This window comes from Coregonus clupeaformis, unplaced genomic scaffold (genome assembly GCF_020615455.1).
Source record: "Coregonus clupeaformis isolate EN_2021a unplaced genomic scaffold, ASM2061545v1 scaf3470, whole genome shotgun sequence".
In the NCBI taxonomy this organism is placed as follows: Eukaryota; Metazoa; Chordata; class Actinopteri; order Salmoniformes; family Salmonidae; genus Coregonus; species Coregonus clupeaformis.
The window spans coordinates 31,506-46,155 of record NW_025536924.1 but is presented as its reverse complement, the minus strand read 5'-3'; the positions used below and the strand labels follow the sequence as shown (position 1 = coordinate 46,155).

The 14,650-nt window shown below is 46.5% G+C and overlaps 1 protein-coding gene across 1 annotated transcript; it reads left to right on the top strand.

Annotated features, from left to right (window-relative positions):
• Window positions 1-254: 254 nt before the first annotated feature.
• LOC123490032 (NADH dehydrogenase (ubiquinone) complex I, assembly factor 6-like) lies at window positions 255-9,623 on the top strand (the record flags this gene model as incomplete). Its single annotated transcript, XM_045220271.1, is given in 7 exon segments — window positions 255-377; window positions 560-616; window positions 712-814; window positions 3,268-3,401; window positions 5,937-6,038; window positions 8,107-8,163; window positions 9,149-9,623. Coding segments are annotated over 7 exon segments (705 nt in total), but the record flags the coding sequence as incomplete, so codon positions are not given.
• Between the last annotated feature and the right edge of the window lie 5,027 nt (window positions 9,624-14,650).

Here is a 14,650-nt window from a genome sequence, read left to right as displayed (position 1 = left end):
GGTGGTCATACGTCCAATACATATCCAGTGCTAAGTGTTGATGTTCAGGCATCCTGCTATTGAAGATAATGCTGTTATGTCTAGAATAGTACATCAACCTATAGACCTAGATATAAACATGGATAACAACAGTGAGGGAATGGTCTTGTAAAGCAAGACATTTTTCGTGCAAATCTGTATGCCTAACAGTATAAACTTTATTCAATGAAGATTTAAGGAATTGAGAAAACCCTCGCTTTTTGTTTCACTCCAAGGTGAAGGACTCTGTTTCCCAGAAGACCATAGGTCTGATGCGGATGCAGTTCTGGAAGACTACAGTGGAGGAGATCTACAGGGACGACCCCCCAGTGCAGCCTGTCAGTGCAGAACTATGGAGGGTCAGTCTGGAGTAGACATCTTCTGTTTTCATTTTCATTAATAAATCTGCAGTGCTGGATTTGTAATTGTGGCTATTACAGTCTACAGTATATCGTTTAGACTTTGCATAGCATTAAACATAGCTTTTCCAATGCATTTGATATGGACTGTTTTAAACATCTTCAAATATCTCCTTTTGCAGGCGGTGAGGAAACACTACCTGACAAAGAGGTGGATGCTTAGGATAATCTCTGAGAGAGTAAGCAAATGTTGCATTTTAGGTCATGGATTTGTGTGGGTTCAATTCTAGTTATGTTTCATTTATTTGATGTATGTCTCTACTGTTGCCAACAGGAGAAAGACATGGAAGACAGAGCTTATAGAAACCTCCAGGAGCTGGAGGCATATTCAGAGAATACCCAGGCCTCACTACTGTACCTTCTTTTGGAGAGTTTAGGTGAGCAGGTGTGTGTGCTTGCGTTTGTGCTTGACTCCACTGACTGAACGGAGTGTACAGCATGTGCATTGTTCTGTTCCAGAGGGGGAAGAAACATCTAATTGATATTCACAATGAACTTCCCAGTGTTCAAGTACCTCTTAGAAATGATGAGAATCGTGCTCGCCAATGCAGCACATTGACTAAAATGAGAAAGATGAGAATTGCAGCCACCTAATGGAATATTGCTTGGGAACTTTAATTGTGACTTGTCTAAGATACCATGTACGCCTGTCGTTACAGAGCGCTCCAAGCCTAATTGCACATTGAAAATGTCATCAGAATGAGTCAATAAAGCCACTGATCTCCTGTAGATTTTTGTTGAAAGGCTGGACAACAGAAATTACCCATCATTTCCACTCTACATTAAGTGAATTCTCAATAGATTCCATAGAGCCAAAGAAATGGATGACTATGACTGCTCCTTCCCTATTTGGAAAAACTTGACAGGAACAGTCACATTATACTGTGTATGTACAGTGCATTCTGAAAGTTTTCAGACCCCTTGACTTTTTCCACATTTTGTTACGTTACAGCCTTATTTTAAAATTGATTAAATAAATGTTTTCCTCATCAATCTACACACAATACCCCATAATGACAAAGCGAAAACAGGTTTTTAGACATTTTTGCACATTTATTAAAAACAGAAATACCTTATTTACATAAGTATTCAGACCCTTTGCTATGAGACTCAAAATTGAGCTCAGGTGCATCCTGTTTCCATTGATCATCCGTGGGATGTTTCTACAACTTGATTGGAGTACACCTGTGGTAAATTCAATTGATTGGACATGATTTGGAAAGGCACACATCTGTCTATATAAGGTCCCACAGTTTACAGTTTAAGTCAGAGCAAAAACCAAGCCATGAGGTCGAAGGAACTGTCCGTAGAGCTCCGAGACAGGATTGTGACGAGGCACAGATCTAGGGAATGGTACCAAACATTTTCTGCAGCATTGAAGGTCCTCAATAACACAGTGGCCTCCATCATTCTTAAATGAAAGAAGTTTGGAACCACCAAGACTCTTTCTAGAGCTGGCCGCCCGGCCAAACTGAGCAAACGGGGGAGAAGGGCCTTGGTCAGGGAGGTGGTCACTCTGACATAGCTCCAGAGTTCCTCTGTGGAGATGGGAGAACCTTCCAGAAGGACAACCATCTCTGCAGCACTCCACCAATCAGGCCTTTATGGTAGAGTGGCCAGATGGAAGACACTCCTGAGTAAGGCACATGACAGCATGCTTGGACTTTGCCAAAAGGCACCTAAAGGACTCTCAGACCATGAGAAACAAGATTCTCTGGTCTGATGAAATCAAGATTGAAATCTGGAGGAAACCAGGCACCATCCCTATGGTGAGGCATGGTGGTGGCAGCATCATGCTGTGGGGGATGTTTTTCAGCAGCAGGGACTGGGAGACTAGTCAGGATCGAGGCAAAGATGAACGGAGCAAAGTACAGAGAGATCCTTGATGAAAACCTGCTCCAGAGCGCTCAGGACCTCAGACTGGGGCGAAGGTTCACCTTCCAACAGGACAACAATCCTAAGCACACAGCCAAGACAACGCAGGAGTGGCTTCGGGACAAGTCTCCAAATGTCCTTGTGGCCCAGCCAGAGGCCGGACTTGAACCGATCGAACATCTCTGGAGAGACCGGAAAATAGCTGTGCAGCGATGCTCCCCATCCAACCTGACAGAGCTTGAGAGGATCTGAAGAGAAGAATGGGAGAAACTCCCCAAATACAGGTGTGCCAAGCTTGTAGTGTCATACCCAAGAAGACTCGAGGCTGTAATCGTGCCAAAGGTGCTTCAACAAAGTACTGAGTAAAGGGTCTGAATACTTCTGAATACGTTCCGAATGCACTGTATACAAAATAATGATTATTCGAACATGTTTGTTTTATGACTTGAGAGGGAGACTTAGAAGCAGGTCAAGCTGTATTCACTTGAGCGATTAAGTGGCATCATTTCTGCATCTCAAATACTTGCGTTTTTGTGAATCATACGCATCTTCTCTTGTGGAATGTCATTTATTTGCCCCCCTCTGCGAAGGAACCTGTCACACTTGTTCCAGTCTAATTGACTAGAAGAGACATCTGACTCAAAGCCTCAACCTATTTCAAGTACAGTGCACTCGGCATGAAAGCATTTCCCAGTTATTAATATCAAAGCGTGTGCGCTTCATTGTTGAGATAAATTATGTATACAAGAGAACAGTGTCTGTTTTAGCATGGCCCTAGTCAATCAAAAACAGTAACTAGGTTTCTGGGGTAAACTAGAAGACAAATTCTTCTTGTACCTAGACAAAGCATATTTAATTCAATAGAGTTTATTTATTTGTTTTAAAAGTGGTGCAATGTTTTAACTTTAGTTATTTTCTGCCTTCCCTGATTCCTTTTGTGTGTGTTTTTGTCCAGGTGTGAAAGATGTCCATGCTGATCATGCTGCCAGCCACATTGGTAAGGCCCAGGGGATCGTGACGTGCCTTAGAGCCACACCCTACAACAGCAGCAGACGCAAAGTCTACCTACCTATGGACATCTGCATGCTGGTGAGTGACCATATCTGCAGCAGAGGTATCAAAATTATGACTTTCCTGCTGGTGACGTTTTGTACAGATGGATGCCATACTGCAATTCCAGATACACACACACACACAGGCCTTTATGTCAGAGAATATTCCTGCTAGACTGGTTTGGCATTATCCACACAGTGAGTGAGTGTGTCACTACTCCAAATGGAGTATGCCAGAGGCACAGTTATAATGAAACCCCATGACAAATGCACTGGCTGCAGTTACAAGGCAAATTCACAGCCTTTGTCTGAGCCATCTGTCACCAAGGCCTCCGAGCCACAGCTGGAGTGACAGGGGACTGTGTGCAGCTGGTTTATGATGTGACATCAGATGTTTTTACCCCTACTAGTACAGTGTGTGTGACATTAGTGACCTCATCAGGTTTATGGAGGCCTCCAGTTCATTTGCCTATTACTAATGTTTTGGCAGCTGGGGGTGCTGTTGTAACATCATAAAGGTCTAGTCATGAGCTCAACTGAAGCCCCCTAGAGTTTCCCCCTACAGTCCATCTATGATTTTTCCCCCTACCTCCATCAACGTTAAAGCTTGCTAAAGCCTGGTGGGTTTTCTCCACTTCCTGTGTCATTAAGGGACAGTGAGTGCTTTGCAATTTTCCAATTATTTTCATCCGGTCATAAGTTCATTGCTCTGGTCGGAAGGACGGAAGGGACTGTTGGTGTCTGGGGATTTAACTACCGCAGCCTCTGTCCGTGGTGATGTTAAATTTATACAGGCTTTGGCATTGGAACCTCTGTATTTTCCTGTTTTGTTGTTGTTGCTGCTCCCATTGCTTGACAATAGCTTCTAGCCTAGCTAATAACTTGCAATACCAAGCTTCATTGCATTCAAATAGTATTGAAGTTACCTGACTTGATTGTTTAGTTTGTCAAGCTAACATGTGTAGCAGGATGTCTACAGACACCGACCGCCTTGTGCTTTTGGGCAATACAAATCTCCTTGTCATCATATTATGTTTAAACTATATCAAACTAAACTCCTTAATTGGCCCAGCGTCGTCCAGGGTAGGGGAGGGAATGGCCGGCAGGGATGTAGCTCAGTTGATAGAGCATGGCGTTTGCAACGCCAGGGTTGTGGGTTCGTTTCCCACGGGGGGCCAGTATAAAAAAATATGTATTCACTAACTGTAAGTCGCTCTGGATAAGAGCGTCTGCTAAATGACTAAAATGTAAATGTTAATGTGCTTCTTCTTGAGCCACTCCTTTGTTGCCTTGGCCGTGTGTTTTGGGTCATTGTCATGCTGGAATACCCATCCACGACCCATTTCAATGCCCTGGCTGAGGGAAGGAGGTTCTCACCCAAGATTTGACGGTACATGGCCCCGTCCATCGTCCCTTTGATGCGGTGAAGTTGTCCTGCCCCTTAGCAGAAAAACACCCACAAAGCATAATGTTTCCACCTCCATGTTTGATGGTGGGGATGGTGTTCTTGGGGTCATAGGCAGCATTCCTCCTCCTCCAAACACGGCGAGTTGAGTTGATGCCAAAGACCTCGATTTTGGTCTCATCTGACCACAACACTTTCACCCAGTTCTCCTCTGAATCATTCAGATGTTCATTGGCAAACTTCAGACGGCCCTGTATATGTGCTTTCTTGAGCAGGGGGACCTCAGTCCTTCACGGCGTAGTGTGTTACCAATTGTTTTCTTGGTGACTATGGTCCCAGCTGCCTTGAGATCATTGACAAGATCCTCCTGTGTAGTTCTGGGCTGATTCCTCACCGTTCTCATGATCATTGCAACTCCACGAGGTGAGATCTTGCATGGAGCCCCAGGCCAAGGGAGATTGACAGTTATTTTGTGTTTCTTCCATTTGCGAATAATCGCACCAACTGTTGGCACCTTCTCACCAAGCTGCTTGGCGATGGTCTTGTAGCCCATTCCAGCCTTGTGTAGGTCTACAATCTTGTCCCTGACATCCTTGGAGAGCTCTTTGGTCTTGGCCATGGTGGAGAGTTAGGAATCTGATTGATTGCTTCTGTGGACATGTGTCTTTTATACAGGTAACAAGCTGAGATTAGGAGCACTCCCTTTAAGAGTGTGCTCCTAATCTCAGCTCGTTACCTGTATAAAAGACACCTGGGAGCCAGAAATCTTTCTGATTGAGAGGGGGTCAAATACTTATTTCCCTCATTAAAATGCTAATCAATTGATAACATTTTTGACATGTGTTTTTCTGGATTTTTTTGTTGTTATTCTGTCTCTCACTGTTCAAATAAACCTACCATTAAAATTATAGACTGATTATTTCTTTGTCAGTGGACAAACGTACAAAATCTGCAGGGAATCAAATACTTTTTTCCCTCACTGTACATGTCGTGAATAATGGAGATAATTATCGAGAGCTTCAGTTTATTCACCCCATTAGAGGCCATATGCTCTCACCATGAACAATTGGTTTGCTCGGCTAGATTAGTGGTTTGAAGGAACAAATCTCTCCTGTGTGAATAAGTGGTGTGAACAAAGGTGTGTGTGTGTGTGTGTGTCACCACTAGCACAGAGCCTCCCAGGAGGACTTCATCCGAGGGAGCCGGGAACAGAATGTGAGAGACGTGGTGTATGACATTGCCAGCCAAGCCCACGTACACCTACAACACGTACGTACCCTCATGAAATTAGGACAGCCCAGTGTTCCTCCAAAGTTATTTGGTGGGCTGTTCTTGCCATGCAGATTTACTGCTTGCTTGAAAAACCAAGTCTTCAATAAGATTTGATTCAATTACATCTTTCATCAGTCCTGGTAAAAGAAAATCGAGGGCTCTGATAGTGTGTTCTCATGTGGGATCAGTCGTTTTTGCTAATGGCTACTACAATGCGTTTTTTACCTGTACGACACTGACATAATCAATTAACGTTGATGAATATATAACTGTTTTATTGTGAGCTTCAAGTTTGTATACAAAGGGGATTGAAAAGAAGCTGAAGTAGTCAGAAATTGATTAACTAGTAGTAACTGATGTTTATATGCGTCATTGATTTTGCATGTCTACAGACCTCTCTCCAAGTGTTATAAAACAGATTACACACTGCTCAAAAAAATAAAGGGAACACTTAAACAACACAATGTAACTCCAAGTCAATCACACTTCTGTGAAATCAAACTGTCCACTTAGGAAGCAACACTGATTGACAATACATTTCACATGCTGTTATGCAAATGGAATAGACAACAGGTGGAAATTATAGGCAACTAGCAAGACACCCCCCAATAAAGGACTGGTTTTGCAGGTGGTGACCACAGACCACTTCTCAGTTCCTATGCTTCCTGGCTGATGTTTTGGTCACTTTTGAATGCTGGCGGTGCTTTCACTCTAGTGGTAGCATGAGACGGAGTCTACAACCCACACAAGTGGCTCAGGTAGTGCAGCTCATCCAGGATGGCACATCAATGCGAGCTGTGGCAAGAAGTTTTGCTGTGTCTGTCAGCGTAGTGTCCAGAGCATGGAGGCGCTACCAGGAGACAGGCCAGTACATCAGGAGACGTGGAGGAGGCCGTAGGAGGGCAACAACCCAGCAGCAGGACCGCTACCTCCGCCTTTGTGCAAGGAGGAGCAGGAGGTGCACTGCCAGAGCCCTGCAAAATGACCTCCAGCAGGCCACAAATGTGCATGTGTCTGCTCAAACGGTCAGAAACAGACTCCATGAGGGTGGTATGAGGGCCCGACGTCCACAGGTGGGGGGTTGTGCTTACAGCCCAACACCGTGCAAGACGTTTGGCATTTGCCAGAGAACACCAAGATTGGCAAATTCGCCACTGGCGCCCTGTGCTCTTCACAGATGAAAGCAGGTTCACACTGAGCACATGTGACAGACGTGACAGAGTCTGGAGACGCCGTGAGAACGTTTCTGCTGCCTGGGCAACATCCTCCAGCATGACCGGTTTGGCGGTGGGTCAGTCATGGTGTGGGGTGGCATTTCTTTGGGGGGCCGCACAGCCCTCCATGTGCTCGCCAGAGGTAGCCTGACTGCCATTAGGTACCGAGATGAGATCCTCAGACCCCTTGTGAAACCATATGCTGGTGTGGTTGGCCCTGGGTTCCTCCTAATGCAAGACAATGCTAGACCTCATGTGGCTGGAGTGTGTCAGCAGTTCCTGCTAGAGGAAGGCATTGATGCTATGGACTGGCCCGCCCGTTCCCCAGACCTGAATTCAATTGAGCACATCTGGGACATCATTTCTCGCTCCATCCACCAATGCCACGTTGCACCACAGACTGTCCTGGAGTTGGCGGATGCTTTAGTCCAGGTCTGGGAGGAGATCCCTCAGGAGACCATCCGCCACCTCATCAGGAGCATGCCCAGGCATTGTAGGGAGGTCATTCAGGCACATGGAGGCCACACACACTACTGAGCCTCATTTTGACTTGTTTTAAGGACATTACATCAAAGTTGGATCAGCCTGTAGTGTGGTTTTCCACTTTAATTTTGAGGGTGACTCCAAATCCAGACCTCCATGGGTTGATACATTTGATTTCCATTGATAATTTTTGTGTGATTTTGTTGTCAGCACATTCAACTATGTAAAGAAAAAAGTATTTAATAAGATTATTTCATTCATTCAGATCTAGGATGTGTTATTTTAGTGTTCCCTTTATTTTTTTGAGCAGTGTAGATTTATTAGCCTGTGTTAGTCATTTTACTCAGTTTTAACCTTTGTCTCCACAGGCCAGATCATTCAGCAAGAACATACCAGCTTCCGCCTTCCCTGCCTTCCTCCAAACGGTGGGTTGTTGTTGTTTTTACAAGAATCATTAGCATGTATTGGGTTAGGTTGTGGTCACTGACTGAGGTAACATCATGAAAAGGGTCAAATTTACTGAAACGTTGACCAGACAAGACGCATTAACTGAACTATGGGGCTTCTTTAGTCCTGGCACCAGGGAAGAGACCATGTGTTAGTTTCATTTCAAGTTCTCTTATCATTCCTTTTTTAATTAATCCTCCAATCATGTTCATCTTAACCTAGGTAAGGAGGAGCAGCATCTGTTGAATGGTCCTTTCTCCTCGTCAACCATCTCCAAATATCCTCACGTCTCTCTGTCTAACCTATCCCTCCCTCCCATCACAGTACGCTCTCCATCAGGAGGCCAGACAGACCTTTTAATGCTCCAATTTAATCGCACCATACAGACCACCAAGGGACTGCGTTATGGGCTCTTACCATGGGCACTATCAAAAGCAGTCTGATTCCCACAGAGAAGGGGTGTGAAAGAGAGCAATAAAGGAAGGGCAGAACATATTAACCAGAGCCTTGAGAATGAGGCCAAGGTGAAGAATTCGAGGTAGACAAATGCCCCGCGTCGTGTGTTATGTTTTGAAGGGTGGATGGTCACGATGCTTGAGTGCTCCAACCAGCAGGGGCATGATGGTAATCAGAGAAAGAGAGAGCATTAATCCACTCAGTTATGTGTTCCTCTTCTATCCTCTCCATCCAGGATAATTTCCACAAATATAATGTTCTATTGCTGCCGGTGCTATAACTATGTTCCTCTGTTCTGACGCTTAAAAGGCTCTTTCCTCTCAGCTGTTGAATCATATGTTTTACGCCTGGCTGGCTTTGTGCATCTAGGACAAAGAGAAAGCAAAGAGAAAGCACTTGAGATGACGCTCACGCTTGCTACCACATGTAGAGAATAAGGTCTGACACACACACACAGGTGTGTTGATGCTGTGGATGCTGTTTCCCTCTCTCTGGCTGCTGTTGTAGGTGGTGCTGGAGGACTACCTTCAAAAGGTGCGGCAGGTAGACTTTGATGTGTTCCATCCCAGCCTACAGAAAAGAAACCCACTGATCCCCATCCAGCTTTATATCCGCTCCTGGAAGAAGACCTATTGACCTACATGGTGGGACATTATCTTTAGCCCTATCGTAATTTATACCAGGTTTCAACATCCGATTTCAGAAAGTCCCACTCTTATGTTGGTTTCTAAGTAGACCAATCTACAACAGTGGATTTCAAGAGACTCATCCATCTATGACATCAGCACTCCCCAGAAAAGGATTCTGATCTAAAACATGCCTCTGCCATCTAAACCAGTTAATCTGTGTTATTCCCTGTTGAAGACTAGACAGTTGAGGACCACAGACAGAGATTATTGTAAAGCAATAACTACAGTACTGGAGACTGAACTGAAGCGCTGATATCTTGAATATTTTCAGTAATAAATTGTATAGCTATGTTGATGGTCTATAAGTGTTTTCTCTCCTTTAAAGCTCTTAAATAAGGATTTCACAACCATAATAACAGTACTGTATGTCATTGTGAATTACGATGACATTTAAGAAAATGTAGAGCTTTTTACTTTACTTAAGTGTAATTATCACTGTCATATTTGCGTAAAAGGCTGTGGACATTCACAACATAGCTTTTTACCAGCACAAAATGATATGGTACTGTTGCTCCTGACAACCGTTTACGGCCAAAGTAGGATGCAAGCGTATAATTAGCATATTGCTTAGTTTACCAGCAAATATCCGCCTCCACAGTTGATTGTTTTGATCTGGACCAGATGCCAGGTTGTGGAGTTGAAAAGAAAAGGTCAATTTTGAACTGTTTATGTACTTTTAGGTTTTATTCTTCAAAACCAGGACTCTATAAGGCTTCACCTTAAAGATTGTCACAAAGAGGGCCAGGTCATTCACCCAGGGTGGTTTTATTATTTATTTTAAAACATATTGTATTTTATTTATTATAAATTATGTATTTTCCTCTGTTGTGAATCATTACTGTCAGTGTGTTCCAGACCCTGATAATTACCTCTTCAGACTAGGCTTCCCTTGCCCTGCCGCCCTTAACAGAAGGGAAATTCCTCCCATCCCACTTTCTCTGCCTGTTCCAGTGATTCATTGGGTTCTATATTGTTCCCAAGCCACCCTCTGTGCTACCTCTGTCCCCTTACGGCTGTTTCTCAATCATGCGAATCCCTGTGGCCATTTGTTAGATCAATGTTTCATCCTACCATGGCAATCTTGATGCAGTCAATAGACTACTGATAAAATGAAGTTGATATCATTCACTTGAAGCAATCCAATGATGTCCTGTAAATTATGTGCCATGTTTTGATGAGTAGTGCCTTATTCTCCTAAAGGGAGAGACAGTGAGCGGGAGGAAGAGGCTAGAAGAGAGACATCCAGGATCACATGATATTTGATAGGTCGGTTTATACCTTAACCCAAGATGAGAGCATTGTCAATATTGGTCTCTTTCGTCGCCAAGCCTGTGATGGCCAAAATAAAATAAAAACGATTAGTTACCGGAGTGTAACTCCAGTTCTATGAGTGGAGCGGAGCCCCATAGGGGAGCTCTGCTCCTATTGGTTTACCCACTGCCCTAAGGCAGCATCAGCCTGAGACAAAATGATGCACACACCTGCAGCCAATAGGAGTACAGGTGTCCCTATAAGAGGGGATGCCTCCCCTCAATCAGCCTCCCGAGATATTTATCTTCAGCGAGACTAGAGGGTCGGCAGGGCCTTAAGTCCTATGGGGCTCCCCTCCACTCATAGAACTGGAGTTACACTCCAGTAACTAATCGTTCTATATCGTGGAGCTCTGCTCCTATTGGTTTAAGGCGGAGCGTAGCGCTCCAAAATGTACTCCCTGCCGAGCCCAACACTTCGCATCAAAATGAAAAGGTAAGGCCTAGCAATGGCTGCAACCAATTCCCTCAGTACTGCAACCACTGTAACCATACAAGTGTCACAATATACTGCATCATCGGTTAAAAACCCGCCCCACCTAGTCCAATGGCAACACCAATGACTAGTGGGCAGATCACCAGAATTTCACACCTTCGGGGGTCCGAAATTCGAGCCCTCATCATTACAGTGTCTAGCTGTATCCCCAGGTAGACAATCTGATGACTGGGCCGGGGCGCGCTCTTTTTCCAATTCACAGCGAACCCCAGACGTGTGAGATGAATCACTGTCTGTGTCGTGTGAGTGATCGCCAGCTCTGCTGACGGGGCAAGAACCAGTAGGTCGTCTAGGTAGGCTAGTAGCCGTATTCCCTGACGACGCAACGGTTCCAATGCCGCCTCCACACACTTGGAAAACGTGCGAGGTGCCAGGGCGTACCCAAATGGCATCCTCGTGTATTCGTACACCACCCCTTGAAAGGCGAATCGCAGAAACTTCCTGTGACGCGGCTGTACCGGCACATGAAAGTACGCGTCCTTTAGGTCTATGCTCGTACAAAAGTCTCCTTTCTGGACACATTCCAGCAGACGTTTTGTCGTTAGCATTCGAAAGGGCCGTTTGGTTACGCTCTCGTTGAGAATGCGTAAATCCAATATATGCCTCATTCCCCCTGTCTGTTTGGGCACCAGGAAGTAGGGCGAATATAGCCCTTTGTTCCTTTGCTCCTGGGGAACTACTGTGACCGCCTTCTTCACCAAAAGTTCCATATTCTCTGAAACCAGAGCGGGCACTTTTTCGGGCGTTTTCATCACCGTCTCCACCACTCCCCTGAATGGGGGTGGGGTCCGATGGAATTGGAGGGCATAACCCTTCTGCAACGTCTGTTCTAGCCAGCGTGAGAGGGTGCAGCTTCGCTGCCACTGCCAGCAATGCAGAGAAAGCGGGCGAGCGCGAAGCTGTGGTACATTCAGTAGGAAGGACCTGTATTCCTCTATGGCCCTTGCCGCCGCTGTTCTCCAACACTGAGGTGGTGGAACAGCCCAAGGCGGGCCTCCCATGAAAGGGAGAGGAAACATTAGTGCGCTCTGAGAGAGAAGGAGGGGCAGAGACGTCAGTTAAACCCGTAACCGCCGTATTCCTGCCCTCCGTGAACGCAGCCGCGGGTCTGAATTGCACTGACCGAGGCCACAGCCTGCGACAGGGCACCATCCCCAGCAAGCGATTGCGTCATCATCCCAGATGACTGCAATTCGCTATTAGAGCCCCTCACTACAATACTCCTAGGAGTCTGTAATATGAGGTCTCTATGAGGTAACACAAGGCGGCGCCTTGATACCTTCTTAAACTTCACCTTCTGTGTGTGTTCAACTCTGCACCTCTGGTGGGTTGAGCCACACTCAGCGTGGTGAGCATCAGCGCGTTCTGTGAGAAGCGGGAGCGCCGATACATTGGTTATACCCGTAACCATAGTAATCAGGCCCTCCGTGAACGCAGCATGGGTCTGAATCGCATTAACAGAGACCTTAGTCTGCGATAATGCGCCATCCCCAAACAGCGGTTGCGTCATCCTGTCTCCTGACTGAGACTGCAACCTGCTATGAGAGACACTCACTACAGTACTCCTTGGAGTCTGTAATGTGAGGTCTCTTTGAGATAACCTAAGACGGTGCCTTGGTATCTTTTTCCCTTTCACCTCCTGTGTGTGCTCAGCTCTGCACCTTGGTGGGCTGAATTACACTCAGTGTGGTGAGCATTGGCGCGTTCTAAGAGAGGTGGGGGCGCCGATACGTTGGTTACTTTCGTGACCGTGGTAATCGGGCCCTCCGTGAACGCAGCATGGGTCTGAATCGCACTAACAGAGACCTTAGTCTGCGATAGTGCGCCATCCCCAAATAGCGGCTGTGACATCATGTCAGTGTCTGACCGAGACTGCAGCCTGCTATGTGAGACACTCACTACAGCACTCCTAGGAGTCTGTAATGTGAGGTTTCTATGAGGTAACACAAGGCGGCGCCTTGATACCTTCTTAACATTCACCTCCTGTGTGTGTTCAGCTCTGCACCCCTGGTGGGCTGAGCTACACTCAGTGTGGTGAGCATCAGCGCATTCTGAGAGAAAACGGGGCCGCCGATATGTTGGTTAAACCCGTAACCGTAGTATTCCGGCCCTCCTTGAATGCAGCACGGGTCTGATCTGCACTGACAGAGGCCTTAGCCTGAGACAGTGCGCCATCCCCGAATAGCGGTTGCATCATCCTGTCACTATCTGACCGAGACTGCAGCCTGCTATGTGAGACACTCACTACAGCACTCCTAGGAGTCTGTAATGTGAGGTCTCTATGAGGTAACACAAGGCGGCGCCTTGATACCCTTTTTAAGATTCACCTCCTGTGTGTGCTCAGCTCTGCACCCCTGGTGGGCTGTGCTACACTCAGTGTGGTGAGCATCAGCGCGTTCTGAGAGAAACGGGGGCACCGATACGTTGGTTAAACTCGTAACCATAGTATTCCGGCCCTCCGTGAACGCAACACGGGTCTGAACTGCACTGACTGAGGCGTTAGCCTGAGACAGAGCGCCGTCCCGAATAGCGGTCGCGTCATCATGCCATTATCCGGCTGAGACTGCTATGTGAGACACTCACTACAGCACTCCTAGGAGTCTGTAAAGTGAGGTCTTCATAAGGTAACATCCTTTTTATACCTACCTTATGTGTGCGCTCAGCAACGCACCGTGGTGGTAAGAGAGAGAGCGAGGAAGGTCGAACGCTCTCGGATGTATTATGGAAAAGGGGCTCTTTTTTTGACAAAGTCAGGTAGAGCCAACTCTTTATTACACACATCAACAAAAAACATTCTCCTCCATACCCTCAACGGTAGGGTGGGGGGGAACAGAGGGCTCAGTCACACCAGGCGCTGCGCCGTCTTCCGTTCTCTCCCCCTCGCCATGTCATAAACGGCGTATCTTCTGGCCGCCCTTCGGGTGATGCCAGGATGACGCTTTAATGACCTCTCTCGCCGGCGGAATGGTCGGCACCTCTGGCGCTGCAGGGGGGCGAGGCCCGCTCCCTTGCTGCTGGAGGCCGCCGTCTGACGCCGAGCTGTAGCGAGAGTAACGGCCGCCCTCCATCATGTCCACTTCCGGGTTGGAGGGAATGGGGGGCAGCTTAATCTCCAGCTGTTTAGCAGCCCACTCAATGAGACCTGAAAATTCAGAGCACAGAGAGGCTGTGGCGTCATCATCCAGGGATGTAAATGACCTCACACTTTCCTGAGGGAAAAGGGGTGTTAAACATCTGGGTCAGTGTAATGAATTGTTTCAATAGAATATTAATTTCTTCCCCAATAGCCCTGTCATCTCCTGAGTCAGCCCTCAGATGATGCCTCAGAAGCTGAGGCTAACACTGATAGCACATCCTCAAGAGGAATATCCTCCCTTAAAATGCCTAAAGCTGCTTCCTCTCCTTCAAAAAAGGAGGGCGCAGCTGGCGCATAGTGGGGGATTAATGAGGCCGTCCCTGGCGTGCTGTGTCCCTCAACCCACGAAACATAAGTCGGTGGGGGTCGACAGCCGCC